General features: G+C 52.8%; 1 protein-coding gene across 1 annotated transcript; it reads right to left on the reverse strand.

Annotated features, from left to right (window-relative positions):
• Positions 1–343: 343 nt before the first annotated feature.
• On the reverse strand, positions 344–14,796 carry CHAF1A (chromatin assembly factor 1 subunit A). The gene is made up of 15 exons (XM_068996946.1): positions 14,706–14,796; positions 14,048–14,098; positions 13,042–13,859; positions 11,202–11,258; positions 9,129–9,370; positions 8,559–8,619; positions 8,068–8,136; positions 7,450–7,673; positions 7,139–7,307; positions 6,876–6,956; positions 6,710–6,799; positions 6,217–6,478; positions 5,069–5,538; positions 2,099–2,186; positions 344–822 (listed from the first exon to the last, which is right to left on the reverse strand). The coding sequence occupies exons 2-15, from the start codon at positions 14,094–14,096 to the stop codon at positions 743–745; spliced, it is 2,760 nt and encodes a 919-aa protein (XP_068853047.1). The 5' UTR covers positions 14,097–14,098; positions 14,706–14,796; the 3' UTR covers positions 344–742.
• Between the last annotated feature and the right edge of the window lie 761 nt (positions 14,797–15,557).

A 15,557-nucleotide genomic window follows, 5' to 3' on the forward strand; every position in this document is an offset into this window, starting at 1 on the left:
AACAGCTGCTGCTGGTGCCCACAGGGGAGATAACAAACCTCAAATTACAGACAATCTTTTAAAGAACTAATCCATAACTCACCAGTCACATGAAGTTAAAAGGCCCAGCAGTTTGTTCTGTGTATCATCAAGTTTGATGCCAGTTCAGTCCTTTAATACCTCAATCAAAGATTTTCTGTGGGCCAGAGCCCAGCTCTGATGTAGACAAGAGACTGAGAATCTGCCCCTGACCTGTAACTCATTCGAGCCTGTCCCAAAATAGGACAAACGATGAATTTTTCCCTTTCCAAAGGTAAAGCCCTGCTGCTGTTCTCTGGAGCAAGTAAGACCACAAACAGGATGGTACAAGAGCATAAATTCATATATAATTGTACATCATTTATACCCAAGGCCACGCTGTACAACATTATGAACAGTCATTCCCCAGTGGCATCACAATAAGCTTATTCCAAAATCCCTCAGCTGCTTTTAGAGATAACTTAGATACCTTTCATTACAAAGAAGTATCAAAATTTCAATAATGCTTTATTAAGGACAGATTAATATGCAGTATTTAAAAAAAAGCTAAAAAAGCTAAAACTAAAAATTTAAGCTTCCATCTGGTCTGACGCAGAACAAAGTGCTGTCTTCTCTTTACAAGAAATGTGGAATACTTTCAAGTATCTTGGTCACAGATACACAAGGTTTAAAATTTTCTAGCTCATTCTACATACATACAGAGGAGTTAGTAGGCATTTAAGTCTCAAATTGTATTAGATGGGCTGACCATGCTGCTGTCCTGGTGAGCAGCTCTTGTGCCACTGGATTCTGAAGCTGTAGAACCTGCAAAGGAGCAAATGTGTTGGGTTTGTTTTGTTTTTATAAATATCCTCATTAATCCAGTAGAATTTGACTACTTTATGTTTTATCTGTCTTAGCTTCCTGCATCTGTTGTGAGTCTCCTTTTCAACACTATTTAAAAACCGGTTTTAACACTGGCTTCATATTTAATACCACCAATCCAGAATAAAAATCACTTCAACCATAAAAAGGATTTTCATAATCTTTTCAGTGCTTTAGAGTCAGGCAGAGCCAAACAAACAGAGCTGCATGTGTGTCAGCAGAGCCTGAGGGAGGGAAGCTGCTCAATGGCATCCTCAGAACAAGAGGTGACAAACCTGAGGCGAGGTTTTCATCTCAGAGCCTGGTAATAAGCAAAAGCAGCTTAAGATTAAAGCCAAGCTTCTTGTCAAGCAGTTCCACTGTCTGTTTTGGGAGGTGAGAGGAGCTCAGAGAGGAAGGAGAGCCCAGATAATGTCTGGAATGGGTCAAACACTACAGAATTTATTGCATCAGTCCTTATCTACCAGAGGAGCTGCCCAACACAAACCCACTTTCCTTAGAGCAGGCTGTGAGAGCTCCATTGTGAGCAGGAAGAAAGAGCTCAGAGCTTTGGAAACCACAGCACGTGCTTGGAGTCAGCTCATTGATCTGTGTGATCACGTCCAAAAGCTCTTGGAGATGAAAGGAGCTGCTCCACATCCTCATCCCACCACGGCCTGAAAGGAGAGCTGCAGCAGAGGGGCTTTGAAGGCGTTTTCCAAGGGAGAACTGGGACACAAACACAAGCGACTGCTCAGACTGTGCAGCAAAGCAGCAGCTGGGCTGCTCCCTGATGGTACCTCCTTCAGACAATTTGCACCTTCGAGGAGGCAGCAGAGGGGTGGCAATCCAGACCTTGCTGGTCCTGGAAGGGCTCTGCACACCCCAGAGAGCAGCAATATTTACAGTAATTTTCCAGTGCCTCTGCTGGCACTGCCCTGATGCTCGCTTTTGCTCCCAGGAATAACCAGGTGACACTGGCAGCCAAGTGCTTTGTGCTACTGAGGCAATGGGAGGGAGGAGGAGGGCAGAAAGGACAGGTTAGAGAAGGTCATAAATAGCAAAGAAGCATTTAAAGAAAAGGTTAAACAGCAGGAGTATCTAGAATAAAATATCTAGAGAGAAAAGCTCAAGGAGTGGTGAAAAAGGGGCAGAACATCCCGAGTTTAGCTGCACACAGTTCCTGCTCCCTGGGGGCAGTGTCTGCCAAGAGCCTGGGACCCACTGCCCTTCCCACCTTTTCCTGGCTGTACATCCACAATCATGCAGTCATCATCTTCCTCATCTTCCTCCGTGTCTGCCTGAAATCCATCCATCTCTGCAGCCTGGAGGGAAAGAACAGGGAGCAGGTGTGAACCAGCAAGAGGAGGGTGCCATGTGTGAGACCAGGCACAGGCAGTGCTGGGCACCGTCCGGGCAGGGGGGCACCTCTGGAGGGAAGGAAAACCAGCAATTCCCAGCTCCAAGCGACACGGAGCTGTGACAAAAGGCCTCATCTGCAGTGGCACACACAGTGGGAAACAGGCCAAGCTCCTGTTCCAAGATCCTTCCCTCTTACACAACGTGCTGAGCACCCCCGCAGCACAGGCAGCTCCCTCCAGCCCTCACAGAAATCTGACTCTCGCTGGATTTTTGGAAGGGAAGTCTCTCCCCCCTCTGTTGATTGTTTTCATAGAATCACAGAATCATAAAGTCAGCGAGTCCAACTGTTCTCCAGCCCTGCCAAGGCCACCACTGACCATGTCCCCAAGTGCCACATCCACAGGGACTTTGAAATCCCTGCAGGGACGGGGACTCCACCCCTGCCCTGGGCAGCTGTGCCAGGCCTGGACAGCCCCTTCCATGAAGAAATGTTCCCTAATCTCCAACCTAAAGCCCCTCTGGCACAACTCGAGGCCGTTCCCCCTTGTCCTGTTGTCCCCTGGGAGCAGAGCCCGACCCCCCCGGCTGCCCCCTCCTGTCAGGGACTTGTGCAGAGCCTGAAGGTCCCCCCTGAGCCTCCTTTGCTCCCTCTGAGCCCCTTTGGATGTTCTCTCCCTTCTGAAGATGGAGAATTACAGTTGCTTGTCAGGTTTGGAACTTGTTTTCCCCCAACTCCTCCTCATCTTTGCCAATCAGCTTTTACGCAGGGAGTGGTGACAGTTCTTCCCTTGCTGTCCAGGTTTTCTGCCATGGGAAAAGCCCAAACTCCCTATTTTGAATCGAGAAAGCGGAACCCAAGGAGTGACACAAACTGAAGCTGCCCAGCTGTGAGGGTCTGTTGCTTTGGTTTTTCCCCTTCAGCTGGAACTGGAATGAAAATCCTGGTCCCTGTTCCCTACAAATTGCTCCCAGCCAAGCAATGCTCAATTTACATCTTTCAATAAAGTCCCAGTTCTCACATTAAGTCCCTCCTCCACGTGGGCAGGTACTGCCCACTTCAGCACCAAATTTTTCTCTCCACAGCTTATGTAAGAACACCTTTACTCACACAAGCCCTGGTGTGAGCTTCCCAGCAGAGGAACATGTGCCAGAGTGGGAATCTGGCAGCCGTGCCCTCCCAGCCCTTCCCAGGCTGTCCCCAGGCTCCAGCCTGGCTTGACAGGTTAGGGTGGGATCTCAGTACTTGAGCAGGGCTGATTGAGACATCAGGAATTAAAGGCTTTTGGAGCTGTGACACCTTTGCTCAGAGCTGCACCTCCCCAGCACAGCTCTAAGAAGCTTTGAAGCATTCAGGCTGGTGATGTAATTCTCCTAAAAGCCTTTGTTTTGCTATTTCTGCTCCCTTATAAGCTGAATTTCCAGTGGGTGCCAAGCAGAGACTTTTATCTCTGCCTTTATTTAGTGTACAAGAAAAAACCCAAGCAGATGGAGTTTGGGGGCTGAACAGCTTCTCACAAGTCTCTGATCTCTATCAATACCTGAATGCTGAGCTTTTTCAGTAGAAAAGCCAAAAAAGCCAAGAATAAATTGGGAAGGCAAAGCATAAAAAGCATCAAAAGCCTCATCTGTGGTCCATGGGAGGGGGGTGGAATGAATGAGCTTTAAGGTCCCTCCCAACCCAAACCATTCTGGGGCTCTCTCCTAACCTGGTGCACAGGGAAGGAGGAATAAATCCACTGACAGTGATTTCAAACCCTGCCCTGCCTGTGGGATTGGAAGCAAAAGGTTGATAACCTCAAGTTTCAGCACCTAAAGCCTCAACAGAGCATCCCAAGCTTTGTGGGGACCCAACTGTGGCCCCTCCAGTGCCTGAAGGGGCCAACACGAAACATGGAGAGGGACTGGGGACAAGGGATGGAGGGACAGAGCACAGGGAATGGCTTCCCAGTGCCAGGGGGCAGGGCTGGATGGGATATTGGGCAGGAATTGTTCCCTGGGAGGGTGGGCAGGCCCTGGCACAGGGTGCCCAGAGCAGCTGGGGCTGCCCCTGGATCCCTGGCAGTGCCCAAGGCCAGGCTGGACATTGGGCCTTGGAGCAGCCTGGGACAGTGGGAGGTGTCCCTGCCATGGCAGGGGTGGCACTGGATGGGATTTAATGTCCCTTCCAAGCCAAATCATTCTGGAATTCCATGATCCCATTTTTCAGCCATGGCCAGGCTCCAGCACTACCCGCTGTTGCCCTGAAAAGCAGAAGCAACAACATAAAAACCACAACACAGCTCACCAGCAGCAACCACTGCAATTCCATCTCATTTTACCCCTATGAATTATTATATTTTTAAACCAGCTCTTGAAATTCAGCTTTATGTGTGTCAGGACGAGCTGGAGACTTTACAGATTGTTCTGGGGCCAGTTGCAGCTCTTGGGAACCACATTTAATCCGTTCACATGCAACTGCTGTAAGCCATCAGCTCGGGCTGTACATCTGGCAGCCACAGGCACACAGAAAACCTGCACACAAATTACACACAGCTGTAAGACCAAGGCCAAGCAGCCACTCCAGCTATTCACAGCTTGGATGCAATCACCGCCAAATAGCAGAGAATGGAAGAACAGCAGGAGAGCAACGTTTCAAATGGAACAGAGTCCAAGCTGCAGACACACAAAAGAAACCCATCTCTTTAGTCACATCATTTCACTTCTTGCCCCATCAAAGGGGTCCTCTGGTGTGCAGGACAGGGTCTGTAGTTAACAGGCCGAGCTGGGGGCCAGCCCAGCGTGTGAACACCCCCAGCCCCATTCCCAGCACTCCCTCCTGGGGAAGAACACCACGCCAGGAACTCACCTGCTCAGCACCCCGGGGTCTCTTCATGAACTTCGTGATGGACATGCTCCCCATGGCCTTCCTCTTGGCTGCCAGGGGGGTGGGCTGCAGGACGGCCACGCCTGGCACGCTGCCCCCCTCGTCCTTCCCCGCGCAGGGCACCTGGGTGACGTAGTTCCACTGGCAGGGGACAGGGAGGTGCTCCTGCCCGAAGCTGCAGAGCACCTCGGCGTGCACGTACCAGCACATCCTGAACTCGGGCCTCTTCTCGTACACAGAGTTCTCAGAAATGATCCTCTTGAGCCTGGCCTTGGAGGGGACCCCGCTGTCCTCCCCGCCCGGGGTCTGCGGCCGCGACGGGCTCCCGTCACTGCCCTCGGCCGCGGTCACGTCACTGAACAGTCCCTGCCGGCAGCACTCCTGGAACTCCTGGATGATCACCTTGCTCCCGTGCACATTCCCGTGCAGCAGCGGCAGGAGGTGGCCGAGGACTGCGGGGGCAAAGGGGGCACGGAGCCGGGTAAAGGTTGGCAAAGCCAGGGGGACATAAATCAGCACGGTCACTCCAGAGGGGGAAAACAGGGGGATTGATTTTAGAGATGTGGCTGCCCCATCCCTGGAAGTGACCAAGGCCAGGCTGGACAGGGCTTGGAGCAAGTGGAAGGTGGCCCTGCTCATGGCAGAAACTGGATGATCTTAAAGGCCCCTCCCAACCCCAACCACTCTGGGCTCCCGTGACTGTAACAGCAGCTAAATGTGATGTAGAAAACTCACTCCCAATAACAACAACACCCTAGAGTGAAATCCTCACCCGTTTTTAGCCTTTATGTGAGTTATTCACACCCTTGTGTTAATCAGGTGCAGGAGAAGCTCAGGGCTGGAACCCAGCACAGAAACCAAACCCTCTCCCCCAAACAATAAACAGGCTCAAGCTCATCCTAAATCTGAGCTTGCTCAAGTTCTTATTGGCTTTATTTCCTAGATTGCCCAGAGCAAGAGTTTTGGAGAGGTACTGCCAGAAAACTCCTTTCCAAGAGCTCTCAGGGATTCCTTGGATTCCAGACTTGTCAGGAACAGGTCGTTCTGAATTGGACACTCAGTAATCCCCCTACTCCCTCCAAAGCACAGTACAACAGTGTAGAAGTTCTGTTTAGCCCTTCAGGACTTACTTTGCTGATCTTTTGCTCTTTTTTTGCTACATTTCTGTGTCTGCTGCTCCTCTTCTGCCACGGGTGGATCCAGGACGCAGGCTGTGAACTGCTGGAGCACCTTCAGGTCCGTGTTGGTGCTGGTGTCCTTTGCTGCCCTTTCCCAGACACAGCCAATCTTCACAGGCTGCAGGACATGGAACCTCTTCCCCTTGGCTATCAGCTCGTCCCACTCCTTTGCTTTCAGTTTCTGACGAACCTTCTGGTTCTCTGGGTCACACTCCTGCAGCCACAGGGGACAAAGGACTCGTTACACCCATGCCAGGAAAAAAAAAAAAGCTTTTTAAAGCCAGCTGTGCCTTGTGTTCCCTGAGCCACACAGGGCTCCTGAACTGTGCAGGCCTGGGGGAGCCCAGCCCTGCCAGGACCATGAGCTGTCCCCCCCTGCCAATATTGACACTGCACAGTTCACTGGAAACAGAGATGGAAACTCAGGGACACCCAGCTGCCTTACCTCTGTCACACCTTCATCTTCAGATAGGTACCCATGGGGTACAAAAAACCCATCGTCCTCATCTTCATCCTCTCCCTCCTCTTCATCATCCTACAGATAAATGGATTAGAAGTTACGCTGCCAAGTGCAGTTGGCTCCCGAATTTTCCAGCATGCAGGATCCTCACCTCTTCACTATGGGAGAGACTTTCCCCTGGCTCCTCCTCTTCCCACTCTTCATCACTGTCTACTTCATAGTCCAGCAGTTTCTGCAAGAAATGCCAACATGCCACTCCTGTCCCTCACTGGAGAGAGCCACACCAAACCCAGCCTGGGGTTTCAGAGCTGAGGGAACGTGCAAATGGCCCAGGAACCCCAGGGAACCAGAGAACTTGGCCAAGCACATTCACTTCTAAAGAGAGAAAGAATCCCAGCAGGCTGAGGTGCTTACAGTGTCCTTGGACCATGGATTCCTGGCACGGATCAGGGAGGTTCTCTTGTTCCAGGTGCCCCAGTAGGCAGGGCGGTGATTCTCACTGAACTGCAGCAGCTTCATCCTGCCAAACTTCTCCCTCTCAGGAACAGCATCTGTCTGGCAGTTATCCACCACCACCACGTCACTGGGAACACAGGGGGAGGTGGCTCAGGCCCCACAGAGCAGCTCCAGCTTTCCCTCCTCTCCACTTCAATCACTCCCTCAACCCCCCTCTGCAGCTCATTTCATAAAAATAGAAGCAAAGCAAGCCCCAAGCCCAGACTGACCTGTTCACACTGTCACTGCTGTCACTGACCAAAGTGGGCCCAGTTTTTCGTGGTTTACGACACTTTAGATCCCTCAAGAAAGAAACTTCCCCATTCTGGGCATGCAGGAGCTTGTCCAGCTGTTCTAGGTAGTCTGGATCCAGGACAACACGACTGAGGGGGGCTAAGACCATGTTCTCCTTAATTTCAAAAGGAGCAAACTTCCCACAGGAGCCAGCAAGGGTCTGAAACATCAAGTGAGGAATGTGAGGGCTTGGACACTGAGAAGCTGCAGCACCAACACATTGAGGAAGCACCTGCTGTTGAGGTGCAGTCTGGGGTGAAGATTTAGGTTAAGTGAAGATTTAGGTTAAGCCCTTCCTGTCCAAGACTCCAGCAGATCTTCCAGGCAACGCAGAAGACAGAGCTGAGAATTTTACTAAACCAATACAAACATCTTCTGTAGTCTCTGCTCTGGCCTTTTTCTTAAAATCCTTTACACCTTTGAGACCAGGAAATTAAGAAAAACCAGTGCTTTGTCCACCTAAGCAGCTGTAGGAGGCAGCTGAGAAGGAAATCAGGGTATTTGTTACAAACAGCCGTGAGAGACCAACACACACAGGCACAGCAATCCCTCACCTTCGGGGCTTGTGGAGTCTTTGGCTTCTGGAAGAACCTGGTGATTTCTGCTTTCTGTGCATTAATGCGCTGAAACGAGAACCCAAATGCAAACTGTCAACACAGAGGTAGGACAAAGCTTTGGAATTCAAGGTGAGCTCATGCATGACTCCACTTCAAATGCAGCGAGGCACAAAGCAAAGTTCAGGCAGTCACCAGCTCCTGTGACTCAACAAAAACTCTCATTGTCTTCCCTAATACAGCCAGGGTTCCAATGCCATTGCCAGGGGAAGAGTTCATTTGTGGGCATTCAGAAACACACACAGAAAACACTTGAGAGGGTAAAAGCAAAGGAACCAACAGGTGGGAAAAAAATCTGGATGGAGCAGCCCCAGCAGGTCAGGGGGGACAGGCTGCACCCCAAAGGGACCTGCTCCATCCCAGCTGGCACCACCAACACCATTTCACCGCAGCAGAGGAATTTAGAGACAAGCCAGAGAAAGCATTTTTACCTTTTCTTCCTCCTTTAACCGTTTTTCCTCTTCTTTCTTTCTCTTCTCCTCAAGCTTTGCCCTTGAAAACAAAGATCATGTGAACTGTCACCCACCAGGAAGGGTTTACTTGCACTGAGGAAGAGGTGGGAAGCCCCAGACCCTGACCCAGACCCCACCACGAGGATCATCTGTCAATCCAGCCAAGGACCACACTTAGTGAAGGGTAGAGAAGACTTTGTTCATTCCTTCTAGAGCAAATATTGACCCATTTTAGCCACAAAATTAATAGGCTGCCTCAAGTTTCCCTCAATACCAGGAAATGGATGGGATTACCGAGTTACAGGCAACCTCCTCAACAAGCAGAGCCCCGGTGCCAGCACAGACTGCTCAGCACCAGTGAGGCAGGGCACGAAGGGAAGCTCAGTGCAGCAGGACAGCAGAAGGCACTGCTGGGATGGTGGCACAGAGTCCCTCAAGCATCTCAAAGCCACCCCGTGAGCCCGGCAGCCTCTGGGAGGGCCAGCCCAGGTGGGCAGGGAAAGCAGCACAGGGACCCCCCCCGGGAGCTGCACGACCCCAGGCACTCACTCCAAAGCCTCCTGCCTCTCCTTGCGCTTCTCCTCCTTCACTCGCAGCTTCTCAGCTTTCTCCTTCTCTTCCTTTTCTTTCTTTTCCCTCCTTTCTCTCTCTTTCAACTCCTTCTCTTCCTCTTTCCTCTTCTTCGCCTCCTCCTTGGCTCGTTCTTTGGCAGCTTTTGCCTCTTCCTTCAGCCTCCCCTTCTCCTCCCTCTCCGCCTGCAGCTTCTGGAGCTTGTCCGCACGCTCCTGGTCCTGTGCACAAACGGGACGCTCAGGGAATTGCACCTTTGTGGCACCAAACCCCTGATGAAAACCAGCATTTCACTCCTCAAAGAGGAAACTGGACCCACCCAGTGCTTGACCTGCAGCACCATAAAATATCCCGAGCCGGGAGGGACCCACATTATTCCCAGGAAACCAGGTGGGAGCACATCCACAGCGCCCTGGTGCCTCAGGAGCCAGCCAGCTGAGCTTCCTTGTGCTGCCTCTCTGAAAGCTTTAATTATTCTTTTAGCAAAAAAAGGTGTTTCCATTTCTCTAAGCATCAAGGAAAGCTTTGTATTGAGTCATCTTCGTTACCCCTGTAGGATTATGGAAAATTAGATGGGAATTAAAAAATTGTAATTATTCCCTTGTTTAATAGGAGATTTCAGATTGTTTCCAAAATATTTCCTCCTGAGCTTTCGTGCTTTGGTGTCATCACAGGGCTACAGTGGAGTCACTTTTACAAGTGAATTTGAGCTGATCTGACACCATAAATCCACAGGGATTTTCTGATGGTTTCCACTATCACAGAAATCAGACGTTGATGATCCCTGTGGGTCCCTCCCAAGCTGGGATATTCTATGATCTCAGGGAATACTGAGAGCATCCAAACTCCAGACTGTGGAGCTTATCCCTTGTTTTATCCCATTTTACATCATCAGACACCACCAGTGCCCTGAGTTTGTTCTGGGAACAGTGGGGGGAAGATTTTATTGGAAGTGTTGCCTTTTGTGGCGTTTCCTCCCCAAACAACTGCAATTCTCACCACGGCTCTGCTGACACAAAGGAGGAAAATGTCAAATTAAAGGGAAAGAGCTCTCTGTGCTGCAGGCACTGGTGATGTCACCAGGAAAGGAGGATCTGCCTGTGCCCAGACACTCCAACTCCTCCCTGGGTATTTTCAGTTTTCTTTTATTGATTTCACATCTCTCCTTGTCAACATCAAGGCTTCTTGAGCAGTGTCACAACACAAATAACTGCAGAAAGCCACCAACAGCCAAATGGTGCCAATGGCAAGGAAACAACACTGTCAGCCTGAGTCATGGAATCTGCTGGGTGTTGGGGAGCTGGTGTGAAGCTGACAGCTCACTGGTGGGTCTAGTTCATTCTCAGCATCATTTTTAGCTTCCATTCTCCTCTCTCCCTCACATCCCTGCTATTTTTAACACAGCTATAGAAGGGAAGAAAACAACAGATTGGAATTCTATATGGGGCACTGGGAAAAGCAAGAGGGTTTATAGCTACAACTTACATAAAACACACAAGTTTATAAACAAGGCACTGAGAGACACACAATTCCTGAGCACAAACCTTCCCGAGGGCAGATCAAACAACCCCAAAAAGCCCAATCATGCGGCACTGGCTGCTGGAAACTCCACGTGACCCTTCAGCCTCCTCTGTACCCAGCACCCCGCGACTGACAGCAGCAGGGGCAGCAGAACCAGGGAGCAGAGCTTGCTGAGGAGCTGCATCCAAGCAAACAGAACCTGGAGCTTGAGCATTCCCAGTGGTGGCATCCAGTGGTGACATTCTCTGGGAAGCCACAGACACAGTGCCCAACTTGCCTCGTGTATTAATAAAAACAGATCCTACAGTTTTGGGGCTTAAACATTTTCCATCTCTTCCCAAAGTGCACCCACAGCTCCACTCAGGGGCTTTGGGAAGAGCCAAACACTTTAACTGCCTGCATTAGAGGTTCTTCCACATTCCTCAGGGTGAGGAAGAATGGCAAAAAAGATGCTCCAGGTGGGCTGAGATAAAAGGCAAAGGCCTTTGTTTGCTGCTCAGGTGAGGTTTGGGTGTCAGGGAAATGCCTTACTCTTTGCAATCTCAGCTTCTCCTTCTCTGCTGAACTTCTGTGGAATTTCTGAGGTACCTGGAATTACAAAATGCAAGTTTTAGAGGAGACCCACGTCCCTCCCTTTCCGGCCTGAACGACAGCAGCGCTGCTCCTGCAGGTTCCATCCAGTCACTCCAAATTCCTCCAGAGCAGGGAATGAGGACACACCTTGGGCATATCCAACCTCCCCATTTCCCTTCCAGCCTGAATCCACTCCAGTGCTCCTGTTCCCATCAAATCCTCACGGTCGCCACGTTTGCATAAACAAACCCCTCTGGTCCCCTCAGCTCTCCAGGATCATTGGCAAGGGAACATCCCGGGCACAGCTCAGGGGAGCTGCTCTGAGCCACAGGAGACATTTCATTATGGCAAAGCCACTTCCTTCCAGTAACACGTGGGTTTGGGGTTTTTTTGCATCCACTTATCTTCCTGTGATATTTAGCTACAACTTTAGGAATACAAGGACTGTTTTCCACATTTTAACAGGGTTTCTTCTTGTCATCACAGTCCACTCAATCTTCCACCAGTACCAGCTCACTGACCCTAAATTCCCAACAGGGCACACCTCTCATTTACCTTTTCTTTGTGGGGGTGAAAAAAGGTGTTTTATGCTTAAGATCATTGTTCATAGACTGGTTAAAGGCCTAATCTGTCAATATTTCAGCACACCATGACTTGATTTACTGGATCCTCTCCTCCTCCTGCCATTCACAGCATCACAGCTAAACTCTGTGATGAACAGGCTAACACAGCCCACCTGCTTTATTTTCCACATTTATCTGATATAGAACAGGAGTTCTGTCAAGTGGGGGCTTCAGCTCCTCAGAGCTGTTTCCTCCCAGGAAAACAAACCTGCCAGGACTCCCAGCTGCACAGCTTGGGGTGCAGCCCCTCATTTTGGGGAGCAGCACACGAGCAAATCCAGTCTCATTGGCAATACTGGATTACACCAGGAGGGCTTTTTGTTCTGCTGCACTGGAAACACTTCATGCCTGCCTGAGTGTGTCCATTTATTTTAGGGATGGAAGATTGGGAGCTTTCACAGAGGAGGAAGTGATCATTTGACTTGATAAACACAGCAAAAGGACTGGGAGAACCATCCCCATGGTGCTTCAGCCACCTGAGCAGATGCTGCTGTCCTTGGAAGCTTCTCTGTCAGAACTGCCCCAAAAATCAGTGTGTTTGGGGTCTCCTGCTGAAGCAGAGCTGCTAAACTGGAACTCAGGTGACAACAAACCCCCTCATCCAGAGCTTTTTCATGGAATCCCAGGATGGTTTGGCTTGGAAGGGATCTTAAGGCCCACCCAGTGTCACCCCTGCCATGGGACACCTTCCCTGATCCCAGGTTGCCTTGGGCACTTCCAGGGATCCAGGAGCAGCCACAGCTGCTCTGGGAAATCTGTGCCAGAGCTTTTCCACGCCAGCTGCAGAAATTCAGAGCTGGAAAAGCATCTGCACTGGCTGTACTCAGCGAACATCCTCACAGGAGTTACAGCAGCTTCGTGGAGCACGAACAGAGCTTGGGAAACAGCACCTAAAGGACAAAACTGCTCTTGGATCCTGTCACCAAAACACCAAGTCCCAGGGTGAGCATTTCATCAAAGAAATGTAAATACAGCAGCACACATTCCTCCCAGAACCAGGGAGGATAAAATCCTTTAGCTGCAGGATTTAAAGATTCCAAAGGGCAGTAATTCAGTTATTAACCAACACCACCTCCCCATCACTCCTCATTGTCCCACTCATCCTCTTCCCCACATGCCCAGGAAACCAAACATTGCACCACAGCAGCTTTCATCCCGAAGCAGAGCAGACCAACCTTCCTGGCAGGTGTGGAGGCGGCCAAAGGGCTCGTGTTCCTCTTGGGCTCTGCCACGAGCTGCACCTCGGGCGAGCTCCCGGAGCTCAGCGAGGAGTTGGTCAGTCCCGAGTCTCCCTCGTGGGACGACTCCAGGGCCTCATTTTCCGACGTGGCGCTGCCGTCCAGAGAAGCCACTTGGGGGGATTTCAGAGTCATGATGTCCTCCAGCAGCACCACGGGCACCTTCCCCTCAAAGAGCACATCCTTCAGTTCGCTCTGGGTCCCCTTCCTGCTTCCCACGTCCTTGCACCCTGTGGCCCCAGAGCACAGCTGGATCCCACCTCCCAAATCCTGCTCTGCCTTGGCTGCAGCTGCACAGGGCCCATCAGTCTCCATGGGGTCACCTGCTGGGCTGCTCTGCGAGGAATTCAGGCAACTCAGTTGGCTCAGCTCTGTCCCTATCGTGCCATTGGTCACGGCCACGGATGCAGCAGCTCTAGAATCCACATCCCCCCGCTCTGTGCCACCCCCGAGTCCGTGGCCAGAGCCCTTAGGCAGGTCAGGAACAACCCCAGGGTCACTTGTGTCACCTCCTGGGTTTTTCTGGATAAAATGGTCCAACGGACCCTTTCCGTTGACGAGTTTTGGAGTCAAATTCCCATCTGAGCCCAGCTGGCAGTCATTCTCCACATTGTCCAGGGAGGCACCGGAGGCATCCAGGGAGGGATCCTTGCTTGGAACAAAAGCACTTGGGGAGCTCTTGACTTTTTTGACTTCTGAATCCACATCAAATTTTTCCTTTGGCACAGGATTGAGGCGCTTGAAGGGCAGCCGAGCTGCAACAACAACACCAGGTTACTCAGTCATGGGAAATATCAAAGCATTTTATTACTTTTGAAGCATAAGATTGAGATAAGCCACTTAGGGATGGTTTGATTACAGCCAAGCCAATGTATTTCACAAAATCAGGTCTGAAACGTTCTTAATGCGTTAAAACTGCGCTGGATGAGAGACACTCCCTTACCTTGGACGAGCTTGCGTGGAGGAACAGCAGCTTTGTCTCTGCACTCCATGGCTACGGGAGAAAACAACAAATCAACACCCGAAGTATGTTCCCAACGAGCTGCTGCTTCCCTGGGACGGCTGAGGCAGAGCCCAACAGCTCTCCCAGGGCCGGTGAGGGGGGACAAAGGGGTCCCACAGTCAGCCCCAAGCTAAAGGAACCCCGGCCCCACCGGGTCCCGGCAGCCACAGGGTTCCCCTCGCTGGGCTGGGCAGGAATGTCCCCAGGAGCCTGGGCCTGCACCCAGCGAGATGTGAGGAGGAAATTCCTCCCTGTGAGGCTGGGCAGGCCCTGGCACAGGGTGCCCAGAGCAGCTGTGGCTGCCCCTGGATCCCTGGCAGTGCCCAAGGCCAGGCTACACACTGGGGCTTGGAGCAGCCTGGGACAGTGGGAGGTGTCCCTGCCATGGCAGGGATGGGCTTTAAGATCCCTCCCCACCCAAACCGATCAGTGACTCCATGAGTAAGGCAGCAGGGCGGGCCCGGGCCCAGCCCCGGGGCGCGGCGGCAGCTCCGGCGCCTCCTTTGTTACTCCGGGCAGGCCCCGCGCACCCCGCGGCCCAACCGCCGCCGGAAACACCTCGCGCCCCGGCCGCGCCGCACCCCCAGCTTGGCCCTACCTGGCCCGGCGGCCGGCGCGGCTCGCGGCGGTCCCGGGCGGCGGCGGCCGAACCCGACACGGCGCGGCCCGCGCAGCCCCCGCCGGTCCCGGCCCCGGTCCCGCCCGGCCCGTCCCGCTCGTACTTGGCGGGAGCCGGGGCGACCCCGCGTCCCGCGGCGCTGATTGGTGGAGCGTGCCCCACGTGACCCGCCCATCCACGCTCCCCGCTGCGTCTCGCCTCCCGACTGGCTGCCGCCCGCGGGCGCCGCTGATTGGCGGAGGCGGCTGTCAGTCTGGCGCGCCGCCGGCGCTGATTGGGCGGCTTTGTAGAGGGACGGCGGAGGCCGCTGGGTCCTCGCTCCCGGGCCCGAGGCCTGCCCGCTTACCGGGCGGGAACGGGGCCGCGGCGGGCCGGAGCCGGGACCGGCGCCGCGGGGGCCGGAATGGCCTTTCCGCCGCACCGGGCAGAGGGGGCGGAGCCAGCACTGCCGCGCGCCGCGTCGCTAAGGGCCCTGAGCCAACGCGCGAAATGGCGGCGGCACCGGCGGCCAATTAGCGCCCGCCGCTGCGGCCCGCAGGCGCAGATGCTGTCGCGAGGAATACTGGGAGTTGTAGTTTTCCATTTGGAGTCTCGGTCGCCCCATTTTCCCCCCGGGGCTATGGCGGGGGTCCCGGCCTGGTTCTCCCCTTGTCGCACACGCGGTCCGCTCCGTGCGGACGGTGCTGGGTCCCTCAGGAGAAAGACACGGCTGCGGCACAGTCAACATGACCGCCCGTCCCGCCTATCGCGACATAGCGACTCTTTCCGCCGCTCAGTCGCAACCCGCGGCGGTTCCGCCTGGCCGGCAGGGGGCGCGCTGGCACCGCGCGG

Source organism: Aphelocoma coerulescens, chromosome 28 (assembly GCF_041296385.1).
Source record: "Aphelocoma coerulescens isolate FSJ_1873_10779 chromosome 28, UR_Acoe_1.0, whole genome shotgun sequence".
In the NCBI taxonomy this organism is placed as follows: Eukaryota; Metazoa; Chordata; class Aves; order Passeriformes; family Corvidae; genus Aphelocoma; species Aphelocoma coerulescens.